Raw genomic sequence first — 16,999 nt, forward strand, 5'->3', positions numbered from 1 at the left:
GGAGAGAAACCGAAAAATGTCATTTTCTGACTTCAGCTGTATGGCTTGACAGGCTGTTATTGATCCAGACCTGTAAATACAGTAAAAGACAAACACAACAAAGAATCATGAATATCTTCCAGTGACATTCAGTCATATAACTGCTTGAAAATAATTAAAAAGTAATAGTTTCACAAATCAGCTATAGGCCTACTTACTTAATGTGACACTTGAGTCTGCATTTTCTCCACTAATCGTCTCAGGTCTGGCTGGTATACAGAAGTTGCTGTGCGCAGACAGTCGTGCAGGTGCTTGTCAGTGAGAGCGTTGCGCTGCTTTGACTTGATAATTCCCATCGCTGAAAAGGCACTTTCACACACATAGGTTGATCCGAAACAGGTCAGGATCTTCTTTGCACAAAGAGTAATGGTGCTGTAGGAATCGCCAGGTACATTGTGCATCCAGAAATCCACCACGGATTCATCATTATGTTTCTGCTTCAAAGCGTTATTGTTTTTCAATTCAATTAGTTCCTCTTCAAATCGCCAAACCTGTCACAGTGCTTTGAAACATCCCTCACATCAGCGCTGTATGGGTTCTCCACCATAAGAATCACTGGCATGATCAACTTTAGGTCAGTAAAACGATTTGCAAACTCAGTGGCTATCTCATCGAGGTATGCGACACATATTGCTGGTTGAAAGGAGACACTGCGCAGCTGACTGACTTGTGCACGTAAGCTTGGGAAGTGAGTAAAATCAGAGTCGCCAAGCTGGGCTTGATAAAGAGAGAGCTTCTCTCTGAAGGCTGAAACGTCATTCAACAACACAGGCAGCACTTTGTCATTTCCTTGAAGCTTCAAATTGAGGGAATTTAAGTGCTTGGTTATGTCTGCAAGAAAAGCCACATCTAGTGCGAATTTCTCATCACTGACATAATACAGATCAGCCTGCTTCTTCTGTGTAATGAACTCTCGAATCACCGGCAGCAAGTCCATAAACTTCTCCAGTACGATGCCTCTGCTCAGCCATCGGACTTCAGCGTGCAATGATAGGTCTTGATATTGTGTCTCGTATTCTTCAACCAATGTGCGGAATTGTCGGTGCTTAAGAGCATGACTTCTTATGTAATTAACAACTTTCACTACTTTACCCATCGTTGTTTTCAGTTCAACACCCCTCAGCTTGCAGCAGAGCTGTTCCTGGTGAATGATACAGTGGTAGGAAAAGAAGTCAGGAACTGCAGGTTCTTTTCTCAGTAATGCAACGAGCCCTTTCTCCCTTCCAACCATAGATGGTGCTCCATCCGTGGTAACTGACACCAGTTTTCCCAAATCAATCTCTCTCCCTGGTCCTCGGAAAAAGCCCATGAGTGTCGAACAAACGTCCTCTCCTCTTGTCTGACCTCTTAATGGCAGAAGTGCGAGAAGTTCCTCCTTGAAACTATTGCCATTAAAAAAACGCACCCAGATCATAAGCTGTGCTGTGTCTGACACATCAGTAGACTCGTCTATGGCCAGGCTGAAATAGTTTGATTTCTTGAGATCTTCTATCAGTTTCAAAAACAAATCATCAGAAATGTTTTCCACACGTCGGCAGAGGGTTGAATCAGAAAGCTGCAGTTTGGATATCTGTTTGATGATGGCGTCTTTGTTTTTAAAATCAGCAAAAAGAGACTCACTAGCATCCAGCCAACATGTTTTCAGCTCTCCTTCAGTGAAAGGCCTTCGGCTTCTCGCCACATTCCATGCTACTTTGAATGATGCCTCTGTTACCCTGTCACTTTCCTTACAGCTGAATTTCAAATTAGTTTGTTGGTCATGCAAGCCTGAAATAAGTTTGCGGATTTTATCTTTTTTAAGCTCCCAGGTGGATATTCATCACTGAACTCACTGTGGGTATCATGGTGACGTTTAATGTCACGTTTTAAGACAGCAATTGGTCTTTGGCAGAGGAGACACACACTGGCTTGTTATTCACTTCCACAAATGCAAACTCTTCCTCCCATTTTTGCTGAAACCCTCTGTGTTCATCTCCAATCTTTCTTTTTGGCCTGGCCTGGCCAATCGCCGGTGTTTGCCACGGAACACCGTCGTACAAGGAAGTACAAATGAGACATCAACACAACAGCCCTCTTATGTTTAGAAATGATTTCTCCACACTTAAAGTAGAAACATTATATTTTTATTGGTATAACCACCAAAAAAAGGAAGCAACCCATATATTTGAACGGAAATGTATATTTTTAAAATGTATATATATATATTTTTTTTTTAAAGAAGAAAAAAGCAGCCATGGGTATTTTCATAGACCTGGTTGCTTATTTCTCTCGCTAAATCTGGCAACACTGTTTTGTACTTCCTTGTACGGTGGTGTTGCCCAGAGTGTAGAAAAGAGAGTAACGACACGCTTTGATGTCGCCGCAAAGCGGGCTCCTATGGGCTATAGTTCCAAACATTGGAACTATCTCATTGAGATGTACAGAGAACTTCCGCATTCCATTCTTACAATGGGAGTCGACGCTAGTGTCAGAACTCTCTTTATGGCTCTGGTGTCGCCTACCAAACGCGAGCCGATCTACAAGTCATTCAGGCGTCGTGGATGAGACGCTTGTGGACTTGTAAACCGCCGGTGTTTGCCACGGAACACCGTCGTACAAGGAAGTACAAATGAGACATCAACACAACAGCCCTCTTATGTTTAGAAATGATTTCTCCACACTGAAAGTAGAAACATTATATTTTTATTGGTATAACCACCAAAAAAAGGAAGCAACCCATATATTTGAACGGAAATGTGTATTTTTAAAATGTATATTCTTATAAAAAAAATAAAAATGGTTTGACCATGGGGCCGCCAAGACGCTGCGTTGGGGCCGCATGCGGCCCGCGTGTTGAGTAGCGCTGTGATGCTAGTCTCTCATCAGGACAAACGAGGTTGAAAAAACTCTTATCCATGTGCTCCACAACATCAGCTCTTGGTTGGTGGATAACAGTACTCAATGTTCCTTAAATTAATACTCAGGTTCTTTGCAGTGTGAAGGCTCCTTTTACACGAAAGGGAAGAAGAAGTGGAAGGGTAGTTTGGCGTCCAGGGTGGGCGGGGCCCTGAAGCCTGGCACTGCCTCCGCAGACACTGGGGTGAAGGTCACCGAGGTCGTGACCTCTATGACCCAGCTGCCTCCAGAGTGCAACGCCTGAGGAACGACCAATCAGAAACGAGATCATTTACATGAACAACCAGCGAGATACAACATCTCATTCTTCAGCTTAGTTTAGTCAAAGATGGTTAATTTATGAAGATACACCATCCCGATTGGAGCCACTAGAGGCGACATGGTACACAAATCCTACAAATAGTCTCCTAAGTGGGCGCCGGGCCGCCGGCGTCTGACGGCAAATCTCGCGAACGTCCTATGTTTACTGGTGCTAGATTCCGCGAGAGTGTGTTGCTGGGACAGAGAAAGGTTGATAATAAAGTACATTTTCTCCTGATTTGTCTCACTGAAAAAAAGCCATTTTGTATGAAAATCTTGGGAATATTGTGTGGCTTGTGACGATAGGGTCCAATATTTACTTCAGTGACCATGGGGCCAAAGAATAGTTCAGAAACTGTGTTCACGTTCACTCTTCCATTGAAATTAATTGACTACAACATGCTTCCGGTCTCCTAGAAAGTTACTTCATACTTTAGTCCAGAATTAGATAAAATGGTGATCTTACCAAGTCACTGGTATTAGTGTTGATGGTCTCTGTGATGCTGACAACCTGTGCTTGAGCGTTATGTAAAGATCCATACTGGGTCCACTGAACCTCCAGGTTCAGAGACAGAGGGATGCTGCAGCCCTGGGCTTCCTGAACCAATCACAACACACCACATGTTTTTTAATTTAAAAACATCAAACGGGATTATACGCAACGATTTACAAATACACAATTATACTTAAAACATTCACAAAAAGTGGGGTTCACATTTCACAAAGTATATTCTTCACAGGTTTACCTATGTACCTACATATGCATTTCTTTTACCTTTTTTCTTCTATATATTTATTATTAATGTTCTACTAATCACAATTTTGCAAAAATGGGGGTGTCAGTGATTTTCCACATTGTTTTGTGGTCAACGCATGACTTGTCTTAACATAATGATCCTGTAAAAAAACATCAATTTAATCACAGTTTCTTCAGGGATATTGAATTTTTGGCAAACCCAAAAGTTTCTGGCTTTCCACAGACTTTCCTTCATGCAATTTACAATGACCCACCATTTATCAAAATTCCTTCCCAAGCAACCATAGTCTATGTCTTCATAGCATGCAGTAGTACCAAATAGTTCCCGCTGGGGATTAACCAAATGAACCCTAGCATCCCTATTCTGGGGGTGAACATTCAGCAAAGATTGCAGATCTTCAAGCTCACTATTTTCCCTATTTCTGCATGGCACCGTCGTACAAAAAAGTATAAAATAAGAGGTTAATACAGCCAGCCTCGGCTCACCTAATCATCTTGCAAAGTCACATTTATTCTCTGTAGTACGCTGGTGTCGCTTGCCGAAAAGACCTGATCTTGTTGGCAAGCGACGCTGTGTAAATAAAGCTCACCGTGGGCTTGTATGTGTAACTGATGGGGAGCCAGTCCAGGGGGCTGTTGGCTGCAGAATTCCCAAACGAGGAGACATACTGAGGGAAGCTTTGTCCTCTCAGAACATCCAGAAGAACCTGGGACACCCAGGAGCAGTTTGCTGCCTCCTCCAGGCTGCAGTGTAGACACATACAGATGTATGTCGGTTACTGTCTCACATACCGTATGACGTATGTTATGTAGATAGAAATGTGCTGTTTGCTTGCCCACAAATGTACAAAATGTTATTTAGATGTTACTTTGAAGCACTTAATTGGTTTCTTTGCATTCTATGTCACAGATGTCATTTTCGCTCTTATCCAGAGTGACTTACATTTTGTAAGTCATTCTGGATAAGAGCGTCTGAAAATGTCTAAATTTGTAATTGTTCTCTTTGCAAATCATCACATTTCCTTTGGCCTATATATGTCTGCATTTCTGTAGTGCAGGGGTCTTCAACGTTTTTCAGCCAAAGGACCCCTTAGCTGAGAGAGAGATGATCAAGCAGGGACCCCCCACTACATAGTGTATAAAATTGTGTTGCAGATTAAACTTTTTTTGTAGATTTCGTAGATGGCTCATAGACTTGTCTGACAGCACTATCACCAGTATTGGATTCATGTTCATAATGTATTTTCAAACATTTAACCAATTAAACCATCAATACTTGGTAAACTTGACCTTTCACTCTGTACTTATGTCTGCTCTGGTTTCCCTCTACAGCAGAGGTCTTCAACAGGGGGTCCGCGACCCCTAGGGGGTCCGCGGAGGTACTGCAGGGGAAATTGTTTGATAAAAAGAAAAAAAGTTAAAAAAAAGTTTTTATATTTTTTTCCCCAAAAATTTCAAGATGTCTAAACATAACATGACATATTTGAATAGCTTAGTATTGAATGCACAATAACATGGTATGTTTATACATATTTTGTAGAGAAAGAAAAGGTCTTTTGCACACCTACTGGGACAACCTGTGGGTAGGAGCAGGCTCCAGGCAACCATTTGTTCATGTTTATACATATAAAACACAATTTTATACATAAATATACGATATATGTGGTGGCCTACCCCCTACCCTACGAGGTAGGGGGTCCCTGCTCCATCACCCCATCAGTTTGGGGGTCCCTGGCCTGAAAAGGTTGAAGACCCCTGCTCTACAGTCTACACCAAACCTTGTTGCCAAAAATAGCCGATCTACAAGCTCACAACACCTCGCACGTTGTGAGCTTGTAGATCTGCTATTTTCGGCTAATGTTCCCCTCAGAATAGGGATGCTAGGGTTCAAGTGGTTAATGTGAAAAAAAACATTCCTATCACACAAAGATTTGGCGGCCCCCCTGTAGTAACTCTGAGGACCCCCTAGGGGTGCCGGACACCCTGTTGAAGACCCCTGCCGTAGTGCCTTGACACAGCTCATCGACTCGCCTTAACGTGCATCCAGACAGCGTGTCCACACCAAACAGCACAGGGGAGCGGTGGTGAGGTCCTTGAAGACAGTCCTGCTGTGCTGAACCCTGCAAAACAGTCAGCATGCCCCTCCTATCGCTGCTCTGAATCATCCCTGTGAAGAGATCCGTTAAGGATTTGAACCAGTGGGAAATTTGGGTAAAGTGATGATAAGATAATGACACATGTAAGTATCTGACAACATATAAAGTCACAATACCAACTTTGATGAGGCAGTATGAGGCAGAGGTAGTGTTGTTTTCATTTCCTGAAAAGTTAATGTTTTGGACATAGTTGGTTTCTGCCCGACACCAGAGATATAATAGATCTGCGACTGATCACTTGTAAATATCAGTCCTTAAAGATCAGATTTGAGAAACACCTCAGATTTGCCTGCAGTCTGAGCAAAGCCTTAACCACTTAAACCCCAGCCTCCGTATTGTGAAAATAACAGATCGACAAGCTCAAAACGGTGCGCTGCGACGCGTTGAGCTTGGCGATTGGCTATTTTCAGCAAAAAAAATAATATGCACTAATATATACACTAGTATAGAGCCCTGAGGGACTCCGCTCAGTTGGTTAATCCAGCTCTGCTCCAACATGGTTACTGATCTCATCCTCAGTAAGTAAAGGATATTCTGTAGATTTTGTTCCAGCCACAAGGGGGAGTCCTACCACATAACCTGGATTTCCACTGTAGGGGAGATTGTCTTGCTCCACACCATCCTGTGAAACAGAGAAATGACAAATCAAGATTTCACACTTGAGTGTCCACTGAAAACTGGATCTAAATCCTAACCAAATCTCTATCACACAATGCTGTTGCTTGCCGACTAGTCTTTTGAGACAGACTGTTGTTGGCTACAGGCTCACACAATTTTCAAATGCTTCCGCCATACAGTCTCTGCTAAGTCTGAAAATGTGCTGCCTTTGCTGACTTTGCAGTCGAATAAATACGTCCTGCTGTAAAGCAAATTAGTCGGCGCATATATAACTTTCCGTTTAGCAGAAATGGACATTAAAAAAAAAAGTATTTTAAAGATATTTACATGCAGAAAAGAAAGTACAGATGACAGCTTTCTGTGCACTGCTTCCAAGATTCGTAGTTACAGACCTATGTAGCGTACTTAGATTGTGGAATACTTGTCTGGCTTGAGAGACTACAGCTATTATCGGCAAGGGACACCATCGTAAACAATATCCTTCACATATTCAACACATTTGACCATTAGTTGTGTAGATATTACAGCTCTTCAGATGCAATATTGATATTCATGAGTTTTTCAGTCTGACTCATTATGGTATTATAATTGGAAAAATTTAAGTTGCGATATAATTTATTACCTGGACGAATGAAATAGTAAATTGCTGCTCCATGGTCAGTGCACGTCCACGGACGGATCCAAGTGTCACGGACGCACTGCAGTTCACTATTTCACCAGCAGGGGTGTACTTCACCACAAAGTCCACCTGAGGTGAGAAAAAATACATTATTTACATATTATGACTATAATAAAACAAGTTCTACATTTAATTTGGAATAAAAACAGGCAGGCTTCCATGGACCACTACAGTTACGGATTGAGCGGTCTCTCTCTCTCTCTCTCTCTCTCTCTCTCATATGACACACTGGGCGAGACCTGCTACTCTGGTTGTCTAAGCGGAAGTACCGACCAAGGACATCACGTTGATGCTTTGTAAATCTGCACTTTGTGCCTATAGCAGGCTTTTCTCCTTGTGAGATGGGATAACAGATGAGATAGCAGTTTGAGCTTGTACATCAGCTATTTTTGAATATCCCATTCATAGCCATTCGAATCGACATTCATTCATTCATTCATGTACCTTTAGCACCACAGCAGTACAGAGTAGTGGGCTCAGTAGAACTGGACTGAGGTTCTTCATTTCACTCAGCTCCACCTGAGTCACAGAACCTTCCAAAGACCTGTACACAACTGATGACAACTCCACAGCCACAATCTGGAACACACACACAACACAAACATAAATAAACAACCAGGACAGCTCTGGCCGCGGGTGTTCTGGACCGACACGCCAGCTACACACGACACATCATGTTGGCACATGGTGACAGCTGTCACTCATAACCTTGGACCCGACCCCAATGTATTGTTTTAGCGCTGTCGACTGGTGTCGACCCTGCCTGTGTCAATTCGGCATAAGATTCAATCAGCATTCACATTTGCATGTTACATTTTAAACTGGATAATAACTCATGTTATTATCCAGAACAAAAAAAAAGTTGAATCTTGAACAATGTAGCTATATATCTTTTGTCATGTATTATGGTTTGCACTCCTTTTATATTCACAAATCACACACCAGGCAATAAAAGGTTGTGCTTTGTTCAATGAACCCATTCAATCCGGGAAATCTGTGCCATTTTAGATTTTAGCTATATCTATCACATTAGTTCTCACAGTGGGGGTGCCTTTTAACCACTTAAACCATATTGTATACTTTGGCTACTGAAAATCGTGAAGATTTGCGCAAATCTTTGAATATATATATATTTTTTAACATTTTAACATTTTTAACAAAAATCTTTGCTTCTGGGGTTCCCTAGAACAAAATATTTTGAGATGGGGGGTCCACGGCCAAATACATTTTGATGATATAGCATCAAAATATAGCAACATAAGTTTTTCTGAAAACTGTTTCTGGATTTAGAAGACACTGGATTTAGAAGACATTTGTAGAATCGGCCTCAGGTCTTAACGTGTTAAAGTGATATAAGTTACTTAGGCTTAAATGCTCACCTCTGCATCTTTACTCTTCATCTGTGAAGCAGAGTAGAAGTATTTATCACAACATGACAACTTGAACAACAACTACATTGTGTTTGTGTATTACTAGTATAAAACATTTAAGCTACAGTGACCTGTAAATAAAAATGTTGCATTGCAACGAGTTAATGCCAGTACTTTTGTACTTTTACTCAAGTTAAAAGAGATTTTAATACATTACAACACATTGCTACTTTGACTTAAGTAAAAAAAAGAAAATCACAAAATTGTGTGTAGCTGGAAGTCAGTATAGGTGTAGATGTTCAGAGACAGGGTGGTGTGTGTGTGTGTGTGTGTGTGTATATATACAGTATTATGAGGACTCACAGAGCGTAGCTGGAGGTTAGTATAAGTATTGATATTCAGAGCAGGCAGAGTGATGCAGTCCTTATCTACAACAATGCTCCGGGAACAACGGCTGCTCTGTTGCTTTAAGAACGCTGAAGAGACACACGTGTTATTGATTTAAATCGATCACAGTACTGTTCTACAAGCTAAAACTGCGACACATTGTTAATAATAATAATAATTAATAATTAGACCACCAATTATTTCAGTTTACAGTTAGGGGTTACAGTAAGTGTCTTGCTCAGGGACACCTCGACACATTGCCAGGGCTGGAAATCGAATATGGGCCCTTCTGTTATTTTCTGGTGTTTTCACTGTTTGTTTAGGTAGAGACAGGGACGTTTTTGGGATACCAAAACAAACAGTGAAAACACTAAAATACAACAAAGTGTTTCTGCAGGTAAACACCACCACACTACTCGAGTGGTTGATGACTGCAGGTATAGAGGGAAATGGTGAGTATAAAATATATTGTTTTGTTATGTAAACACAGGGCAAAGTTACACACTATGCCTTTACGTAGAACATTAAATGTATATTCATGATATAAGTGTCCCTTGTTTGCAAGAGGGACACTACTAATACTACTTCCACTCCTGATGTCACAGCCTTAACTCTCTCAGTGCCACGCCCCGAGATATCCCGAGTTTTTCCCGAGTACCCTCAGTGCCAGCACGAGAAATCCCGAGTTTTTACTTTTGACTGTGGTCGCGCTATTCTGTTTATTTTTCATGATCACTTTCGCTTCCTGACTCCTTCAGACTCATTGGGTTCCGGTTTCATGACGCAGATTCCGTTTACGGTTCTCATTTTTTTCCCGCGGTCATTTTCGGCCAGAATAGGGAAAGTCACGGTTTTTCACACGGTATAAAAAACAAACGGAGAGGTCCACGTCTACTCTCTTTGGTCTGGGTGACGATCAGTCATCGTAGTCGTGTATCACATCGTAATTTAGCCCGATCAACGATTGTCAAAAATGTCAACATCCGGTTATGACCGGATGTGACGTAAGCCTGTTTGGGAGGGGGCGAGTGAGCCAGCGAGATCATCAATGTGTCGATTTGTTGCTCTCTACTGGTAGAACTGTATTATGGGTTTAAAAACCTAATCAGATCATTTATTTGAATGAAAAATTACAAAATTACAAAATAAAAAAAAACGCAAATTGCTGGCACTGGGGGAGTACTTTATGAAAATACTCTTGGCACTGAGAGAGTTAATATAAAGCTATTCTCTGGAGTGGGAAATGTTTAAATGTTCAAACACCGATTTCCAAAATATACATAACATATTTATTGTTTATGAGAATGTCAAATTAAAACATAGGCTTTAACCGGAGAATGTGATGCTCGCTGGTACCAACCTGCAGGATTTGTGTCTAAACAGTAGTGGGCGCTCCCGCCGGGCACAGGCAACTGCAAAACACCCTCCTGTTCCACCGTGGCTATGACGTCCCCAAACTGTAAAGTAACAAATAAATGTAGTACAGTATATATAATGTTGTATTTATTTAGTATTAAAACAGCCTTGTGGACAGGGTTTGAGACTCACCAGATATGCGTTTGATTCCTGGTTCTCTGTTTGAGCTGATAAAACACTGAAGCTTGCGTCTACAAACTGCTCAAAGAGGGAATCAAAACTCCTGACGGTTGGAAGAGCAGGCCAGGAATATGATAAACCATCAACACCTAGAAAACACACAGACAAATACCAGGAATATGATGAGGATAGGTGAGGATTAGGCGTGATAGCTATTGTTTTTTAACAGACTGTCTTGTTATGGTTCAGCTTGTCCTTGTAGCAGCTAATGTAGTATAACTATGGTCTGATCCCTGTGTTCATTGGCAGAATTACCATACCACCGATCTGAGTTTTATTGTACATCTCCCCATGATACCATGTACATTAAAATCAGTCATGGCGACTGAGAAATGTAATCCATGTGTACGGTTTAACTCTGTTTCCCAAAAACATGGTTGGGACTTAATTTTGAGTTGCAAGTAAATACCCCACCCCCCTTTTTTCCGTTTCCTACATCTAGCAATATTTATATAATTATTTCAAAAGATTTTCAAAAGATTAAAACATTTTTTTTAAATCTATTTTTTTTCTAAAGAATTTCATACATAAATGAACAAATCTAAGAAGTAGTGAAAATAGCAGATCAGCTATTTTCACTAGTTTGGGTCTCTTAAATGTCTCTTTTGGTTCTCGAGCTAAAAGGTTTGGGAACCGCTGTTTTAACTTGACTTACGGTTGTGGGACTGAAGGCAGAAGATGTCGTAGTTAAAGAGTGTCTGGAGTGTAGTGAGCGGAACGGAGAAACCATCCACGCTGCTGCCTAAAGAATAAGAGGCTGTGAGACGACTGCATTTCTTCTGGCTCTCACTGGAAAGACAAAAGCACACTACATTTAATAAATAAACAAGTACAGACAGACTAAAACATGAACACAATTTATAGAATTCCAAGAGCTACTTTAAAGTGATTTTTTGTTACACACACACACACACACACACACACACACACACACACACACACACACACACACACACACACACACACACACACACACACACACACACACACACACACACACACACACACACACACACACACACACACACAGTACGGCCCAAACCACAGAGTGGTGTCACTTGCCTGACATGTGTCACAGAGCATGCGGTGAACAGAGGCACTTCATCACTGCAGTCCATGATGTCACAACAGCAGTTGATGTCACACACGTCTTGCTGCTCATCACAGGGACACACATTGGCAGCTAGAACCACAACACACACACACACACACACACACACACACACACACACACACACACACACACACACACACACACACACACACACACACACACACACACACACACACACACACACACACACACACACACACACACACACACACACACACACACACACACACACACATTGACATCATATGGGATGCTGCAAACATGCACAATTGAAAGGTTTTTTGTTCAAATTAAAGTGTTAAATAGCTCTATGTTGTGATAGTAATCATTGCTACAGAGTGTATGTTCAGCAACAGGGGTCTCCCCTGTCTCTCCAGCCCTTTAGTAAACAAAATAATGCAATTTCAGTTAAGGATACCATTTTTATCCAATCAGGAAAGAGAACTCATACAGGATAAACAAGTGAAATTGGAAGTGATGACACAGGAATGAGCAGACAAAATTGGAACTGTCTGGAACCCTATACATTTTAAGTTGATAAAAGGGTACTCTCTCCTGATTGGCTGAAATTGGCAACCCACCTGAAAATGTATTTTCTGTTTATGAAAGAGCTGGAGAGATGGGAAGACCCCTGTTATTGAACAAACACTATAAAGCAATGAGTACTGTCAGAATATAGAGCTATTTAACACTTTAACACTGCATGTTTCAAATAAGTCCTGCATTGCAGCTTGATATGAACATTGAGGGTTTTAAATGTGCACCATCTGTGAGTGGAGAGAGCAGGCGTCCGGACAGAGGCAGGGGCTCAGCGGATGGTGGCACCGGTTTGGTGGGCAGAGGTTCGATTCCCGGAGTGTCCGGCGTGCTGCTGTAGGCAGTAGTGGAAAGTAAGTGCACTTACTGTAGTCAAATACTGTACTTACTTACTTATGTTGAGGTACTTTTTTTTACTTGAGTATGTCCTTTGAACAATACTTTATACTTCTACCACACACACATCTCAGAGGCAAATATTATACTTTATAGTTACTACTACTGGAAATATATTGTTTAAATGCATAAAATGGTCCATTTATAAAGAGTACTTGGTTGGCAAGATTTGCTATCCGATATCATGGGCATAGAAGCCACCGAAAAAAGCTGATTTATAAACCCACCATGTCGTGTGGCCCTAAACTAATGATATATTAACTTTGGTTAAGTCAGTAATTTCACCATTAATTAACAGGGATTAATGATTCTTAATGTATGAGTTAATCATTAATTACGTTATGAATTTTTCCCTTATATCATGAAGAAGTGTTAATAATACCCATATTTTGATGCCTTAATTCTTTGACTCAAATCAAAATCGTACTAAGTATTTCTTCATTGTGGTATTCAGTGGTGTAAAGTAACTAGTATATTTACTCAAGTACTGTAGAGTAAGTAAACTTACTTTACTGGAGTATTTCCAATTTTCAGTACTTTTACTTCTACTCCACTACATCTCAGAGGCAAATATTGTACTTTTGCTCCACTACAATTATTTGAAAACTTTAGTTACAAGTCACTTTTTTATTACTATACTAGCCCTAGAATGTCTGTGATCTTACATTCATTTCATGTATTTCAAATACATGAAATGTATGTAAGATCACAGACATTCTAGGGCTATTACTATACTAAACATATATTAACCACTTCAGCCAAAAATAGCAGATCTAAGCCCACAATGCATTGTGAGCTTGTAGATCTGCTATTTTCTAAATATTGTAATACATTGTTTACATTTGAAAACTTGTGAAACGGGACATTCTGCATAATGAGTACTTTCTACTTTAAGTACATTTGTATACCAATACTACTTTTACTCAAATACATTTTAAATTCCGGATATTGATACTTTTACTTAAGTAAATTTACTTATTCCAGTGCTGGCTGTAGGGTTCGATCCCCGGGTCCTCCGGCGTGCCGCTGCTGTAAGAGGGCGTGGTGGGATCAGCCGTGGGTTGTACGGTGGAATTATAGTCTATGAAGTTGAAATCCGTTGAGTTTTGCTCAGAAATCGAGGAAAACAACAAAGTACATAAAATACACCGAGACAAAACAGACGCCATGTTCCGTTGCTATGGCAGAGAGAGACGCGCTGTTGCATTCTGGGAATCCGCGTTTACGTCGATGAGCGCAAACCGTCATTTTACGTACATTTGTTGCCTTGATACATGACAGTCATGGATGAACTTCAACCTGGTGTTTGCAATTTCTCTCTTTTTAGGCCGTACATCTACATAAACGTTCAGATTTCAAACATAAAGTGCTTTCTCATGGAAACGGATGTTACAATTATGCACGGGCCATCAAATGTACCCGTATCTTCCGTATTGTTCAATAAAAAGCATTTTAACCCGATGGGTGGTTATTTTCTCATAGAGTTATAATGTATCAGAGTGCAATACACCTTCCAACCAATAGGGTAACGTAGTTGAAAGCATGGCAAAAATGCTGAGAAAATGGCCACCAATCGGATTAAAATGCTTTTTATTGAACAATACGGAAACTACGGGTACATTTGAGGGCCCGAACAGAAATGTAACATCTGTAACCACTAAGTAAGCACTTTATATTTGACATCTAAACGTTTGTGTAGATGTACAGGTAAAAAAGGGAGAAAGTACAAACACCAGGTTGAAGTTCATGTATGACACTAGTGTAACGTACGCCGTCTCTCGCAAAACCCTTATAGATGGGTTTCCGCGCGACGTCATCACAGAGCAGAGTGCGCAATATGCGCATGCGCGGGGGAGAACGAACCGGAAGCGCCATTCACTCTATTGTTATTTTCGGGATTTAGATAGGCATAATGCTGCTATTATAGGCATAATAGGCATAATGCTGCTATTATATACAAACAGATCCAACTTCCGACAAATCATTTTTATTGAGTAAAGAAGATATTACAAACTGCATCATTTAATCTACTTTCATTAAACCTGGTGAAGACCATTTATTTTCTGAATGTACAATGGCCAGAGCTGCTGCGGGTAATAGCGCCCTCTACAGGCTCATCCCGCCACTGCGCGCGCATCATCCTCTCATGTTTACAAACAGGAAACCCATCTACATATATTGTATACTTATGTATACAATTGTGTTTCATAAACATACATGTCATTGTGCATCAATACTAAGCTATTAAAAATAATAGACAGATTAATTAATATATTCATGGTTTTATTTTAAACATGTACAGGGTACAGTGAGTAGGGTGGCCGCACTGCCATTTATAAACATACCTTATTAACTGAGAACAAAATCTGTCAATTGCACAATAATCATGTATACAAGCTATACAAAATGGACATAATTATAATTATGTAATTTATAGATATCATCATTTATTTAATACATAAATGTGGAAAATGTTTAAAAAAGATATGAAGACAAATGGACCTTTTTGAAAAAAATGAAAAAATATATGGAAAAAATATTTGTATATATATATATATATATATATATATATATTTTTATTTTTTTTTCAATTTTCTAATCAAGCAACAATTTCGCGGACCACCTGCAGTACCTCGCGGACCCCCTAGGGGTCGCGGACCCCTGTTGAAGACTTGCACTAGGCCATTATGAGCACTTTAAACCTTTACTGTATACATTGAAAATAGCCGATCTACAAGCTCACAACGAGATCTGCTATTTAAAAATCTTGAAGTAAAATGTTAAGTATTGAGGAACACCACAAATCTGGTACGGGGCTCCCTGGCACAAAACATTTTCAATTTCAGATGGGGGTTAGGGACAAATACATATTCCTTTGAGGGTCCATGACATAAACATAATTGAGAACCACTGGTTAGAATAATTTTAAAATTGTGAAGCCCAAGTCCAAATAATAACTACACTTTAGAAAAAAGCCCAAAAAAACGCAACCACCAACTACCAATATTTACAAGCAACTTCACAGAAAAATAAGCCCAAAGTAGCTTATAATAAGTGGACATGGCAACACTGGTTTCTGGCTCGGCAGTATCGCGTAATTTGTGCTCTTTAGATAGCTCAATAAACGTATACAGTGGGGGTTATATTATACCTCTATGGTTGGGGTGTGCTGAAACTAGCGCACCCCGAAACAACAGGTTGAGAATTGATTGCATGAAACAATCACCTGTGCATTCCCCAGTCTCAATGTTGGTAAACAAATAATTGGTCTATAAGAGAGTTACGACAAATTTCATTTGTCTATGAAATTAACTCAAGGACCCCAACGGAAACAAGTCCGCAAGGACTTTTTTGGCCGTACCTTTTAGACAAAAGCATTATTAATGTAACTGTGTTGTTTTACATTCTTTTGCCTAATACAAATTTCAATCAATCAATCAATCAATCAATCAAAACGACACTAGCGTTGACTGAGTGCCATCGTAAGAATGGAATGCGGACGTACTCTGTCTATCTCAATGAGATAGTTCCAGCCAAAGATTGTTAATATAAGAAGATACACAATCTCAATTGTAGCCACTAGAGGCGAAATAGTACACAAATCCTACAAATGGTCTCCAAAGTAGGCGTGGTTTGCTTCTCCCCCTACCAAAATCTTGTACATATTGTGGGGCTTGTGATGATGGGGTAGCTTTTCAAATGCAAACTTCTAATTGTGATACATTATGAAATCGAGAGACAGAGAATCTAGATAAAACCCTTGTCTAATGGGAAAATAAAAAAAGACCAGCACAATTTGATGGGATAACTAATTTAATGTTTCTTTTACAAAAAGTAATTCATGATGATGAATATCCTCACAGTATGTTTCATTTGGACAGCAGTATTTCAATGGGCAGAGAGCAGTAACAACGCTGCAATTTAATATTTCTGATGCCAGGTTTTTGGGCGCAATGCAATTCCATAAAGTCCTAAATACATGTCCATAGGGTTATATTTACACTTCTGAAAAAAAATCAGATAATTGTCATTGTTATGTATGGGAGATTGGGCTCAATATCATCAAGACTTACATGTACCGTCATCAAAAAATCAGCATGTTTCTAAAACATATAATACAGGAGGACATCTAGGTCAGTAATACAGGAGGACATC

At 40.1% G+C, this 16,999-nt stretch overlaps 1 protein-coding gene across 4 annotated transcripts; it reads right to left on the minus strand.

Moving 5' to 3' along the window:
* Nucleotides 1–2,780: 2,780 nt before the first annotated feature.
* LOC308079083 (tectonic-1-like) lies at nt 2,781–14,017 on the minus strand. 4 transcript variants are annotated; one of them, XM_080420421.1, is made up of 15 exons: nt 13,820–14,017; nt 12,676–12,779; nt 11,860–11,980; nt 11,453–11,586; nt 10,750–10,886; nt 10,562–10,658; nt 9,178–9,290; nt 8,824–8,844; nt 7,889–8,023; nt 7,388–7,513; nt 6,680–6,769; nt 6,023–6,159; nt 4,582–4,735; nt 3,701–3,832; nt 2,781–3,174 (listed from the first exon to the last, which is right to left on the minus strand). In XM_080420421.1, the coding sequence occupies exons 1-15, from the start codon at nt 14,011–14,013 to the stop codon at nt 3,028–3,030; spliced, it is 1,842 nt and encodes a 613-aa protein (XP_080276547.1). In that variant the 5' UTR covers nt 14,014–14,017; the 3' UTR covers nt 2,781–3,027. The 4 variants fall into 4 exon arrangements, with proteins under 4 accessions (XP_080276547.1, XP_080276549.1, XP_080276546.1 ...); XM_080420423.1 differs by having other exon boundaries at nt 6,023–6,147; nt 6,719–6,769; nt 12,676–12,782; XM_080420420.1 differs by having other exon boundaries at nt 12,676–12,782.
* Nucleotides 14,018–16,999: the final 2,982 nt, after the last annotated feature.

The sequence above is a fragment of the Gymnoscopelus braueri genome, assembly GCF_963280865.1.
Source record: "Gymnoscopelus braueri genome assembly, chromosome: 3".
In the NCBI taxonomy this organism is placed as follows: Eukaryota; Metazoa; Chordata; class Actinopteri; order Myctophiformes; family Myctophidae; genus Gymnoscopelus; species Gymnoscopelus braueri.